Genomic DNA, 13,475 nt, shown 5'->3' on the forward strand with positions numbered 1-13,475 from the left:
GCAGAGAGTTGGAAACAACTGAGCGACTTCACTTCACTTCAAGGAATGCAGAGGGAAAAGAAGTTTGTCCTTTTCTCCTCCTTGAAAATTCCAGACTCCCAATCTCCACTTTGAGAGCCCCAGACCCCTTTCTCCTCCTTGGGGACCCTGAACTTCTTATCAATCTGCCTAGGAATTGACTTTCTGTGGTGGATGGGGGTTAATGGTGGGGGGGTGGGGAGGGGCGGGGAGTGGCAGGTATGGTGGGAATAATCTTCCCACTTGCCAACAATGAGGAAGAATGTGTTCTGTAGATAATTTAAATACAATAATGAAAACCAGCTCCATTGGTTGGGGAGGGAGAGGTGAACAATTTCTTTAACTAGGTTTGGGGAAGACTGAAAGGAGAGAAACTAAACTGGGCAAGGACATTAGAGTGACCTCCTTCAAGGACTTCTGTTGTAAAGAAGAGAGAAGCAGGAGGTTGCTGCAGAGGACAGTGAGATCAAGAGAAGTTTGTCTTATTTCTTTATGTTTAGGATGAGAAAGAAGCAGCATGTTTGTGTGCTGCTGGAAGTAATTCTGTGGATAAAAAGATGTGATGACGCAGGAAGAAGAGGAGAGGCTGCTACGGCAACGCTCTTCAACAGGCTGCGGGGAGGCGATGCCAGCACAGATCAGGCTCAGCAGGAGCCGGCCTGCTCGTCCCCAGGAGGAGGAGTGGCAGCGTGCCCACCAGCACGGAGGTTAGCACACGCACAGATATGGCAGTGGCACAATGGCATTTCTATCCCGGTGACCTCAATTTTCTCAGGTGAAGGAGGAAAACAAGTGTGATAGATGGAGAAAGAAACGTTGGATGACTGAGGAGAGGAAAGAGCATGAAATGGTCTTGTAAGAGAGTGGGATGGTAACTGACTAGCGACGGTGTGGCTCATCAGAACTGGGTTCTCATTACTTTACTGGGAGGCCAGTCAGCTTGGAGGCCCTGGCACTGAAGGGGAATGTTGGAGCCAACCCAGGTTGCAGTTCAGCCGGGAGTAGGTGACTGGCATTTGAGGATGTGCACAGGGGAATAATGAATAATTATCATGGTTGGCTGTAGAACGTATGCTGTGGTCTGGAGGGGGAAAGGTTTATAGTGGGGGGTGAGAACAGGATCAATGGATCTCAGGTCAGTAGGAATGCTGGAGACAGGAAGCTGGAAGCAGAGCCAAGGCAGGCAGGAGGCGTTGGGGAGAATGCGATGCCTAGAGCTAAGACTGTTCTTTGCATCCCCATCTTCACGATGGAACTCCCGAGGTTCTGGACAGAACTTGAGGTCTCTGTGACGCTATCATAATCATGCCAAAATGGGACCGTGGACCTTAATACCGATGCACATCCCAGTGGAAGGAAAAGTTCAAATATTTTAGCCTCAGTTTAATGTTTATATTTATGCAGTAGGATCTGTGAAAATATGTAATTTATGTGTGGTTTATGAAAGTGACAAAACTTTGGAGAGGGAGGGACAAAGTAGTCTGGCCATGTGATGACTAGAAGCCTTATTTATAGAGGCTCCCACATTCTCCACACAACCCCAACTCCATAGCACCCTTGAGGACCCTCCATACTTAGAATTAACTCTACCTCCTGAGCCAGATCTCCAATGGCAGAACAGCCAATGGCTGCAAGCCCAGCCTCCCCTACCTGGGCCCACCTCCCAGTGCTCTCTCTGGGGCCTTCTCTGGCCTCAAGCACAGCATGACTTGTCTAGCCTTGCCTTTGTCCTTGCTGTTCCTTCTTCCTGGATTATTCTTCTCCAGATTTTCTCAAGCCTGATTCCCTTTCAGTATTTAACCCTCAATATTTAACAGCCCCTCCATGATGCTGAGGCCTTCCCTGACCACTTTTTCTAAGATTAACCCCAAGTCACTGTCACATCACGCCCCTCAGTCCCACGCCCCCATACACACACCCTATAGCACTTACCACAGTCAGGAAGTGATCATCCTTTATGCGCTGTCTTACTCCCCCCACGAGACACAGGGGCCATGTGTCTTGCTATTGCTCTAACCCACCTACCTAGAACAGCGCCTGCACCTACTATGTGCTCAATAAATATTTATTGAATGAATGGAGGAGCCCAGGAATATGTGTTTTTAAATGTATTCATCAAACAGGTATAAAATGCACATATTCAGTGTCCTTCCTTTGATCTCAAACTGGGCTCTGGAAGATCCTGTGACTTGTCCACAGTCATATAGAAGGAAGGATCAAAAGCAGAAGCAGGGCTGTGACCTGTGCTTATCATTCTTGCCCCTCCCCAGGCACCCTGAGTCCATCAGCTCTGCCCAAGAGTGCTCCAGGAAGGGACCGGACCTGAGTCCTCAGGGCCCCTGGGAATCTGCATTTCTGTTCTCCAGTCCTGGCCCTTCCTAAATGCAGCACCCAGATGGTGGGGTGCTGAGAAAGGAGAAAGGACAAGAGGTTCAATGGGCTGGTACCAAAGCAAAAGGCAGTGGGCAGATGCTACTTGCCTGAGTGCCCCACTGGAGCCGTAGTACTGCTCGTGGCTGTTGGGAGCACACATGTGGGCTGGCTTGAAGCTGCCTCTGCACAGAGCACAGAGGCTGGACTCCGGATCAGACCCAGGGGCACAGCTTTGACTGAAGAACTCATCTGCACAGGAGGACACCTGAGGTTAGCTTTCCCTGCCTGTGTTGGCAAGAAAGCCTCAAATTTTGTTCCTAAAATTGCCTGAGTGACATAAAGACACATTCAGGTGTTTAGTACCATATGATTAGAAATAAGAACCTACGGAATAGAAAAAGAAAAAAGGTTGCAGCTGGAGCAAAGTAAAGGGGACTTGGCTGAAGCTGGGACAAGGGTCTGTGAGATCACTGAAGTCCTGGCACAGGGCAGCAGGGGGAGGGATGGACACGGATTTAACTCTAGGAGAGTGGACGAAATTGGAAGTTTTGGTTGGTTGACCCTGTCCTGCACGCTTTCCAATCTCTATTGCCCTTGTCCATCTTTACAAGGTCTGCAGTTATGACTCGAAGGACATGAAGGAGCCTAAGAGGCCCAACTGCCCAATCCTGTGCTGAGCCCCAGGGTACCACTATGATGAAACCACAGAAGTCCTGCCCTCCTGGAGCCCAAGTTCATGGGGTGACAGTCACAACTCAAGTAACTACAGCATGAATTAGCATTTCCCCATAATTGTATTTCCACATCATGTTCTGGGAAAAAGAATATGGCTCCACAGCTACAAATAAAGGAGCCTGGTGCAGACCTAGGAGTCAGGGAGAGGTCTCAAGTGGAGAGATGAAGAATGAATAGGAGTTACTCTAGTGAAGGGCAAAGGATGAGCTTCCTAGTCAGGGAGCAGCATCTGCAAGGGCTAGGGCAAGGGTTGGGGGAGGTGGGCAGACAGCACAGAGAGCTTAATGGAGGCCCCCTGGTGCTGAACCACTCAGTGATCCAGTGAGCGGGAAGGGTCAGGGTCCAGACCATGTGTGACGGTCTACATCTTTGTATACCTTTTGTTTTTATTTGTAAAGAAATGGGGAGCCTCTGACCGGCTAGATAATGTGGGGCCAAGGGTCTAGCAGGGTGAGTCAAGACAGATGTAGGGTGCAGGCAGCAGGCTACTGCTGGAGTCCAGGGGACATGAGGGCAGCTTGGAGTCTCACGAAGCAGAGGGAGGAGCTAGGTGGAGGGGAGGACAGCTAAAATCTCAGGCTGGATGAGTATGTGGGGATGAGAGGTTGGTTTCCAGCTGGAGCCAGGGCACAGACTGGGAGCCTCCAGCAAGCTGGGTGGCTCTGGGGCAGGATCAGGCTTGGTAGGGAGAATGCATTCTATTTTGTACAGGTTAAGTTTAATGCACTTTTCAAATACAACATTAGATAATGTCAAACAGGCAGTTCAATATATGCAGGTTTGGAGATCAAAGAGAAATCCACGCTAGGGACAAAACCTGACATTGTCAGCATATTGACCTAGCCTCAGTGACAGCAGCGAACCTTGATCTAGTGCTTGCTCTGGGCCTAGCTTTGCACGTATAATATTGGTTTAGATGGTCATCTAGGCTGTAGGCATAGATGTGAGTGCTTGGAGGTTGAGTTTAAAGTGGAAAAAGTTGCTTTAAGCAACTCAAACATTTATTAACCAGGTTAGGAAAGAGGGACTTTGTAGGGGTAAGAGAAAAAAGAAGGTAGTGTGTTTTCACAAAAAGCCAGGAGACTGTGGTTTAAGATGATTCAATGAAAGGTCATGGAGGAACAGACTGGAGCCCATCCTTCCAACTGAGCAACATGGAGGTCCTGGTAACCTTGACCAGAGTTCTCCCTGTGGAATGAGGCAGGGGAGTCACCCACAGCAGGGAGTGCAGGGGTGAATGGCTCAGACCATGATTTTAAGAGGTCTAGCCATAAAGGCGGAGAAGGCGATGGCACCCCACTCCAGTACTCTTGCCTGGAAAATCCCATGGACGGAGGAACCTGATGGGCTGCAGTCCATGGGGTTGTGAAGAGTTGGACATGACTGGGCAACTTCACTTTCACTTTTCACTTTCATGCATTGGAGAAGGAAATGGCAACCCACTCCAGTGTTCTTGCCTGGAGAATCCCAGGGACGGGGAAGTCTGATGGGCTGCCGTCTATGGGGTTGCACAGAGTTGGACACGACTGAAGAGACTTAGCAGAAGCAGCAGCAGCAGCCATAAAGGTAGAAGGAGAAGGTTAGGAGCTAGAGGGGACGGTAGGGAGAGGGAAAATTTTTCAAGATGAAAGACATTGGGTGCATTTACAGGTTGAGAGAAATTTGCATATACCAGAGGAAGAAATGGTAACTGAGGGTGCAGCTCTGGGGAGGGGGTCGAGGCAGGGACCGACAGCCACGTGGATAGGAGGACTTGCTAAGCAGATGCAGCCAGCAGGGGCCCTGGGCTTTGTTGGTGAGGTATTGATGGGAACTGTCCTGATGGCTTGAAGTGTCTCTTGCATAGGCAGACAAGATCATCTGCTCAGAAAGGGTGGTAGACAGGTGAGAGTGGCATGGAGGTGTATGGACAACTAGGACATTAGGGTAATTACTGGGAAGTGTGGGGAGTGGAGCAGAGGAACGGTAGGGGTGCTCATGAGCCTACAGTTGTAGGGGGTATGGGTGATGCTGAGGCCAGCGGCTGGAACATCTGCATGGAATGAGTTGCTGTGCCCTGTGACATTCTCCACCTGTGTTCAGCTGCTCAGGTGCAGAGCGCCAAGAGAGCGGGCGATGGGGTTCCTGCAGGGCTGAGACTTGTCACACGGCTGGGGAAAGCAGGGGAGCAGGAGCCTTTTAGGTATTGGCTGAAATGACTAATACAGAAATGTAAGAGAGGTGAAGGGTGAAAGTGAAAGCTAAAGCAGTCAAAGGGGGAAGCTGAACCGTACTGGTGTGACGTGTTCAATTAAGAAAGCAGGTTCAGGTCTCTCGTCTTTTGAGATGGCCCACACTCTGTGTATGTGTGTATCTCCCCAAATAAACCTTTTTCACACTTAAAAAAAGAGAGCAAGTTTAAATGGAAAAACAACACATGCACACTAACACACACATTAGACACACACACCTACACCCCACTCTACACTCCACTCTCGTTTTGCCAACAGGCCTCTTCCATGAGGTCTAGCCATAAAGGCAGAAGGTCTAGCCATAAACCATGAGCCAGCTTCCATGAGCCAGACAAAAGACATAAAGAGTGGTGTATTTCCCTGAGATCTACTCTTTAAGCCAAACCACTTCCGTGGAAGCAAGAGGGGAGGAGAAAGGGGGATCCTGCTAAGGAGATGTGAAGCTTGCCCACATGTCTATCCAGCTCCTGTCCACCACCCAATTACGCCATTTGTTGAACTGAATTTCTCCCCTACATAGGCACACCGCCACTCAGAACACACTTACCCAATTTACATGACCCAGTCTGATTGTATAGGAAACCCATGGGGATGTTCCAGCCAGCAGAAGTGCCAACTGCAGTGTGGCAGGACTTCTTGCCTCGCATAGAGTTCCAGGTTAGGTCGGCATCTGACTTCTTGACCACTGCCACGACGTAATAACCTTGCAACAGATACCAAGATGCAATTTCAATACCAAGGTGCAATTTCAGTACCTCCCAGGCCCTCCCTAAAATTTACTCCAGAGCCGCTGCAGCTAACCTTCACCTGTCAGTCTCTCAGGGAGGGAGCACTGGGTGGAGCCACGTGTTTGAGTATTTCTGTTGAGTAGAAGTCCAAAAGAAAATGCTTTAATGACTTCCTTTTTAAAGTGAAGTCTCTGATTTTCTAGGTTTATAGTAATACCATTTTCTAACGATGACAATTTAATCTCTTCCTTTCCTCAATTTTTTTAAAAAACCTCTTTTTCTTATCTTACTGAATTCACTCACAAAATAATGCCAAATGTATTTGGTGAGTGTGCACATTTTTGTCTTGCTCCTGATTTTTACAGGAATGCCATTGACATTTGATGTAGTCTATCACAGTATTGGGACAGAATCGTGCTTGTTGAGTAAGACCTAAACTCCAAGGCTGTTTAGAGACTGAAATCATGGGTAATGTGGTTCACCACCCCCACTCCCACCCCCTCCCAACACACATACACACACCTTTTCTTGCTGTTGTAGTTCAGATGTCTATATATTCAAGTTGGAAGTCAACATAGCATTGGAAGGCCTCCCTCACCAGTTACTAACCTGCCTCAGACTAGTCACTCAGCATCCAGGATCCTAAATCTCTCGTAAACGAAATGGTAACAGTAATACCCATTTAGGTACTAATACCTATTGAAGGAGATGAAATGTACTAATACGATCATACTGTACATTAGGAATGGGAAGGGAAGGTTACATGGATAGGCTTCTGGCCATGTTGCTAGCAGCAGGAGCAGTACTAGAGCCACTTTCTTGGTGAAGCAGATTCTCCTGCCTACCACACTGGGCTCTACGACATCATTCCAGCAGCCAAACACTGTTAAAGTACCTTTCTTTGAGCTGTAACAATTTCAACAAAATGGCATTAACTATTGCCATCTGTGGTGTGTGTGTGTGTGTGTGTGTGTGGCTTCGGGATGAACTCCTCTCCATCTCTACTCCAATCTAACCTTTTCCATCACCCTGAACTGTCTTCCAAGTATCCTCATTGATGCACATTTGTATATCACTGCAGTTCTTGGAAATCTCAATCACTCGTGAAGCAATTACAGTTCTTTAGGACTTCGTGTATTTTATAATCAGAATGACTATATGCTGTTCCTTAGGTTTTGGGATACAGACTCAATTCAGAGAAGACTGTTAGCCAGGAAAGCAGGGAGGAAAGAGGGAGAATATATCCCAGATTCTGCTCCCTTTGAAGGGGAGAAGCTGTGGGGTGAGTGGCTTTGCACCCCGAGGCCTCTGCAGAGATGGGTGGTGCAGGGCCTCTGTGACCCCACACTTATGCTGTGATGCTCCAAGCTCCCACACCTCCCCTAGCTCTATCTCATAAGAAATTCCAAACCAAGTAAGCACTTGGTTTCATCTCAAGATCCCCTATCACAATAGTTTTCAAAGTTTAATGCACATCAGAATCATTCTGAGGGCTTGCTGAAACACAGAGCAGCAGCCGCATCCTGGAGCTCAGCAGACCTGTGGCTGGACACAAGAAGGTTCATTGCTAATAAGTTCTCAGGCAACATTGGTGCTGCTGGTCCAAACACCACATGACATACACAACCACTGCTCTAGCAAATGCCCTAGATTACCCAGGGTACCTCAGAAACAGATAAAGACCGTTTCTGCCCATGAGATGACACAGATGGCAAAACTTGTCACCTGCCCTCCTATTCTGAAGAGGAGGTTGACTCCTCTGCTATTCAAAGCCAGCTACTAAAAGCTAAGGGTTAATTTCCTTTCCCTCCTCCTCTTCTTCATTAGCAGCATCTATGCCTCCCCTCTTCCTCCTCTGAGGCCTCCACGGGGCCCCAGAAATGTCAGGAATGGGCTCCTGTCCCTTGCAGAGATGGGTAGCAGCCTGTGACAGGGAGCACTGTGGTGGGTCAGGAAGGGCAGTGGGTTTCCAGTCATGGTGCCTTGAACAAGCCTAGGTGCGGCCACTCGCTGCCTGTGTGGCCCTGGGCTAGTCACACAGTCCCTGAGCCTCACTTTCCCATCTGTGTGATGCACACAGTGACACCCACATTCTAGAGGACTGCTGAGCAGGAGCAGCGCAAGCAGGAGCCCTCTGTCCACTGGCACATGCTCCACAAACAGAAATTATTTCACAGCTCACGACAGATTTGCTCCTTCACAGTGAACTGTGGCAGGGTCATCTCTCTCTCTCTTTTTTTTTTTTACAAGTCTGGTAACTTTGGTTTATTTGTAAGGCTTTCCTCAACCCCTCTCCCCCACAACAGGCCTTTACGTTTGAGCCCCAGTGTTACTGATTCTGACTCACCTTTCATAGGTGTGTTCACACACTTAGACCCAAGCTGCTCTTTGCCATCTTGAGACACTAAAAACAATTGAGGTACAGGTCGTTAAACTCTCACGTTACTCAAGTCATGATTTTCTCACTCTCAACAGTCAAGAACAAAATGAGGGGAAACGCTGACCAAGCAGTTTGTCATTGGCATCAACAAGCTGATTCCCTGCCATCCTATTTCAGCTCCTCTCCCCTGACCTTTGCTATTTGAAATTAGGCTCCATCCCAGAATTAGCTCAACACTGGGAGCTACAGAGAAAGAAAATGAAATGCTCATTGAAGGGGGTGAGGGGGAAGCAGAAGCCATAAAAACCTTCACAGAGGCTTTTCACTTTGCCATGTGATTCTAGGCATCCTGACATTCTTCCCTTCAGAGCTTTGGGCTGTGCAAGCAGTCACTACAGTCTTGCTAGGTTGTAAGGGAAGGGTCCAATCCATAGTTCAGAAAGACTGGTTACAGTCTGCATTCTACCCTGGACACCTCATTCAACCTCCCTAAGCCTCAGTTGTTATGGAGACACCACTGTTTACTTCACCAGGTTGTTTTGTTTTGAAGGATAAAGTATGGTTTCTCACTGCCTAGCAACTTAGGGGTTTAACGAATGAACCAGCTTTATTTTTCCTGATAGATGGATCACCACCAAGACCATGACCTTGTAGCCCCAATCCTTAATGTTCTAACAGCTGGAGTGAGTTCATTTGGATTAGTAAACTTGGCAAAAGGATCTAGGCACCTGTGGCTCTTTCTTCCTTGAAGAGAATGGGGTGAGGATGGTTTTGACCTCCTTATGTTTGACAGAATGTGTTTTCTTCTGTACTAAGCCGTGGATCCAGTCAGCAGTAGATCTATCCACCTGAACTGGTGGGCAACTCTAACTCAAGGGCAGTTTAACGAGCCCTGTGGCCAGTTCTGTGCCATGGTCTCCAATATCACTCTTCCAGCAATAAAGGTTAACACGTTTGAAATTTTGATTTCTCTCCAAGTTTCATATATATCTTAGTTGGTTCTGACTCTGGGAAAATAGATGTTATCTACTAGTACTCTGTGCTGGAGAAGGCAATGGCACCCCACTTCAGTACTCTTGCCTGGAAAATCCCATGGACGGAAGAGCCTGGTAGGCTGCAGTCCATGGGGTCGCGAAGAGTCAGACACGACTGAGCCACTTCACTTTCACTTTTCTCTTTCATGCATTGGAGAAGGAAATGGCAACCCACTCCAGTGTTCTTGCCTGGAGAATCCCAGAGACGGTGGAGCCTGGTGGGCTGCTGTCTATGGGGTCACACAGAGTCTGACACGACTGAAATGACTTAGCAGCAGCAGCAGCAGCAGTACTCTGCTCCAAAATCAGCTATTGTTATCTCAACACTGAACTAAATTATTCTTTGCCTTTCTATGTCCATAGGCCAGAGGGAAGAAAACACAGAGACCCTCGCCTCCACTTACAGTAGTTCTCTGCCAGGACAGGCACCAGGCCACACTTGCCCGCTGTGTAGATGAAGCCTCCATCCAAGCTCATGGCGTCAGCCTCTCCTTTCTGAAGTTAAGAAGTAACACAGTAGCACAACAGTGAGGTTGTTATCCTGTCTCACCCTCAGAAGTTTCCATCTCACTGGCTTCACATCATGTGTCTTTGTGATAAACCAAATGGCGTGTATGACCCAAAGCTTCGGCCACATAAACCCAGGGTTTAGAAAATGCCAGTGGTCCCAACCCAGATCATGCTCCCTAGACATCTCCGTGCCCTCCATGAGGCCCCATTCTTAGTGCGGGACATGCTCTCACCACATTTCCTTTGTGACCATTGTCACTCACTCAACAATCCACGTGGTCAGACTTAGTGTATTTAATCTGTTTTTTCCCCTATGGCAGAGTTCAATTCTGTTCCTATAATCCCATTAGCACTCTAGTCTAATTAATAATTTATTAATAATTAACTTATTTTAATCAATGAACTTTTCCAACAACAAAGCCAAAAATGCACACTTACATTTATAGATAAGGTAATGAAGAAAAAAACATACAGACACAGGAACACTCTTTGCTCTTCCCCTACTAACTACTCTTCTAGAAATCTATCTTAAAACAGTAGTAACTACAGAAGCAAAAGCTTACCTTACCATGTGCTGGGCCCTTTTCTAAACACTATAGTGATTTCCTCAGGTACTCCCTCACAGAACCCAGTAAGGGGGGTACTATAATTCTCCCTCTTTTATACATTTTTTTAACTGAAGCAGAGAGAAGCTAAGTAGTTTATCCAATAGATGATCACTAAGATAAACTAAGGTGGTTTAATTTTCTTAGCCTCTGCTCATAACCACTATAGAATGTGTCAGCCTCTTGGACTGACTGTTCCAAAGGACACATCCCTAAATACTTTCTATGTACATTTTTTTTCATCCATCAAATGAGTGAAAAAAATCTATTTCATGGGCTTATCATGAGCATTAAATGAGTTAATACAAGTTAAGAGCTCATACACATGCATGGCACACAGTAAGTAATTTCAGATATATTCACCATCATTAATATTAAAGAGGCTTCCTCAAAAATACTGATGGGTATAGAACAAAAATATCCAATCACATATTATCTATAATAGAAAAGGATTCAGAAATAATTCAAATATAGACATTTAGAATTGAGGCATAAAAATTTGGTGATCTAATATGCAGTCATTAAAAACATTTTAAATGAATATTTCATTACCTAAGAAAGCATGCCAATTGTGCTCAATAATTGAAATAATAACTATTAACATTTATTGACTGCTTATTACACATTAGGCAATGTTACAAGCACTCAAATTCATTTAATCCTTATAATGGACAAATTCAGGAGACTATATCAATTGCAAGACCTTAATATTATGGGTTAGTCCCAGAGAGGTTTACCACAATTGTTATCTTTTGAAGAAAAAACTGTAGTGTTTTCTAAGTTTGTCAATTTTTCAGTCTTTTATTGATAATTTTTTTCCTAATCTCCAAAACTGAAATGGACAGTTATTAACAACATAACACCATCACTCAGAAATTATAATTAGTTTTGAGTTGTGAAGTTGTAAATGATATTATTTTTCATTTCTCTTCCAGTGTGTAATAATTTTATCACGGGGGAAAAAAAAAAAGTTTAAACCTGTCCAGAGAACCAACAAGGTTGATTTGCTTTCACAATCCACAGAGGCTCTGACCACAGGATGTCACCCCGCATCCTAGGCAGGACCCCTAAGAGCTCCCAGGGCTCCAGAGTTGAGCTGAAGATATGGGTCCTGGGCTGCTCTGTTTCTGCCCTGGCAGAGCTGAAGTGGGAGGTGGGGCCAGTGGGGTGGGGCTTCAGAGAGTAGGGCTGGGGGAGGCAGCATGTAACAGGCGTGTCTCAGCCTCACAGCTGATGGGAAGACACGGGGAAGGGGCCTCCACCACCAAACGCACAGCAGCGCTGAGTCCGAGTGTCCAAGGCAACTGCAGAGGCAGGTCCTCCTTACCGCGATGGCAGCAATGCAGTCCTCGGTGCTCTCCTCCACGGTGCACGTCAAGATGCCGCCGCTCAGCGCACTCCACCGGTTACACTTGACATGCTCGTCATGGCCCACTGTGCACCACATCACCCTCTGGGGATCTTCTGCCTCTGGGACTGCTAGAGAAGAGCCAGGGATCCAAAAGAAGCCCCCAGATGGGGGAAGGATTCCGAGTGGTTGCCCAGCCGGGCTCTTCCTGGCAGCGGCAGAGTTGACGTGTCTCAAGCCCATGTCACCACCTATTCCCGCATATCACCTCCAGGAGAAATGGCCAACTTGGCTCCCAGACAGAGCAGTGAAGGCAGAGCAAGCCCCTCCTGACCTCCCTACTCAGACATCACCTCCCCAGGGGAAGCCTCTGCCAGCACCAGCCCAACTCAGGGCCTTCTGGGGTTTTTTTCCTCACAGGACGGAGATCTCCCATCCAGAGAGCATCCTCCAGTTGGAAGCCAGCGTCATTTGTTCTGGGCGGGTCTGCTTGTTCCACCCCCCATCCCCCCACACCTGCTTCTGCCACCAAGTATGTCCACATCAATCACAAGGGCTTTGGCAGATGTGCCATAACTACTGAAAAAAAAAAAAAAAGAAAGAAAGAAAGGCAGGAAGGAAGCATGGAGAGCCAAAAGAAAGCAAGTGCTGGATCAGGGCTTGCTGGATCAGTGTGTGCTCAGTCGCTTCAGTCATGTCCAGCTCTCTGTGACCCTATGGACTGTAGCCTGCCAGGCTCCTCTGTCCACGGGATTCTTCAGGCAAGAATACTGGAGTGGGTCGCCATGCCCTCCTCCAGGGGATCTTCCCGACCCAGGGATCGAACACAAGTCTCTCATGTCTCCTGCACTGGCAGGCAGATTCTTTACCACTAGTGCCACCTGGGAAGTCCAAAACCCTCTGAAATTCTAGCTCTGATCCTGGTGGTGGCAGAGGCTGTGTTCCCACTTCAGTTTAGGATGGGCTCTATTCCTTATCAAATAGACCCCCTGTGGGGTGGGGCAAGCCTGGCTAACACAAGGAGACAGGACTGTCATTACTTAAATATGAAAGTCAGGCAATCGTGTCTGACTCTTTGAGACCCCATGGATTGTACAGTCCACGGAATTCTCCAGCCCAGAATACTGGAGTGGGTAGCTTTCCCTTCTCCAGGGGATCTTCCCAACCCAGGGATTGAACCCAGGTCTCCCACATTGCAGGTGGATTCTTTACCAGCTGAGCCATAAGGAAAGCCCAAGAATACTGGAATGGGTAGCCTATCCCTTCTCCAGCAGATCTTCCCAATCCAGGAATCAAACTGGAGTCTCCTGCCTTGCAGGCAGATTCTTTACCAACTGAGCTATGAGGGAAGCCCTCATCATTACTTAAGTTGCCTGTAATCTGAAGGTCTTTCAAACCCTTTTGTGAACCCCAGGTTCAGGCCTTTTCCCAAGTTCAGCAGAACATCCCCACAAGAATCCAGCACAGTTTGCCCTCTCTTGGACCCTGCAGGCCAGTGTGGGTTGGGTGAGGT

The 13,475-nt window shown here is 47.5% G+C and overlaps 1 protein-coding gene across 2 annotated transcripts in view; it reads right to left on the reverse strand.

Moving 5' to 3' along the window:
• Positions 1-13,475, reverse strand: part of LOC102400938 (inhibitor of carbonic anhydrase) — a 43,538-nt gene that overhangs the window by 7,902 nt on the left and 22,161 nt on the right. The window contains exons 9-13 of one of the 2 annotated variants that reach the window (XM_006051412.4): positions 11,942-12,090; positions 9,904-9,994; positions 8,433-8,489; positions 5,905-6,060; positions 2,499-2,640 (exon numbers count right to left, since the gene is read on the reverse strand). In XM_006051412.4, coding sequence (XP_006051474.3) covers positions 2,499-2,640; positions 5,905-6,060; positions 8,433-8,489; positions 9,904-9,994; positions 11,942-12,090 — 595 coding nt within the window. Of the gene's footprint in view, positions 1-2,498; positions 2,641-5,904; positions 6,061-8,432; positions 8,490-9,903; positions 9,995-11,941; positions 12,094-13,475 lie in introns of both variants that reach the window. The other variant, XM_006051411.4, reaches the window with a different exon arrangement.

The sequence above is a fragment of the Bubalus bubalis genome, chromosome 1 (genome assembly GCF_019923935.1).
Source record: "Bubalus bubalis isolate 160015118507 breed Murrah chromosome 1, NDDB_SH_1, whole genome shotgun sequence".
In the NCBI taxonomy this organism is placed as follows: Eukaryota; Metazoa; Chordata; class Mammalia; order Artiodactyla; family Bovidae; genus Bubalus; species Bubalus bubalis.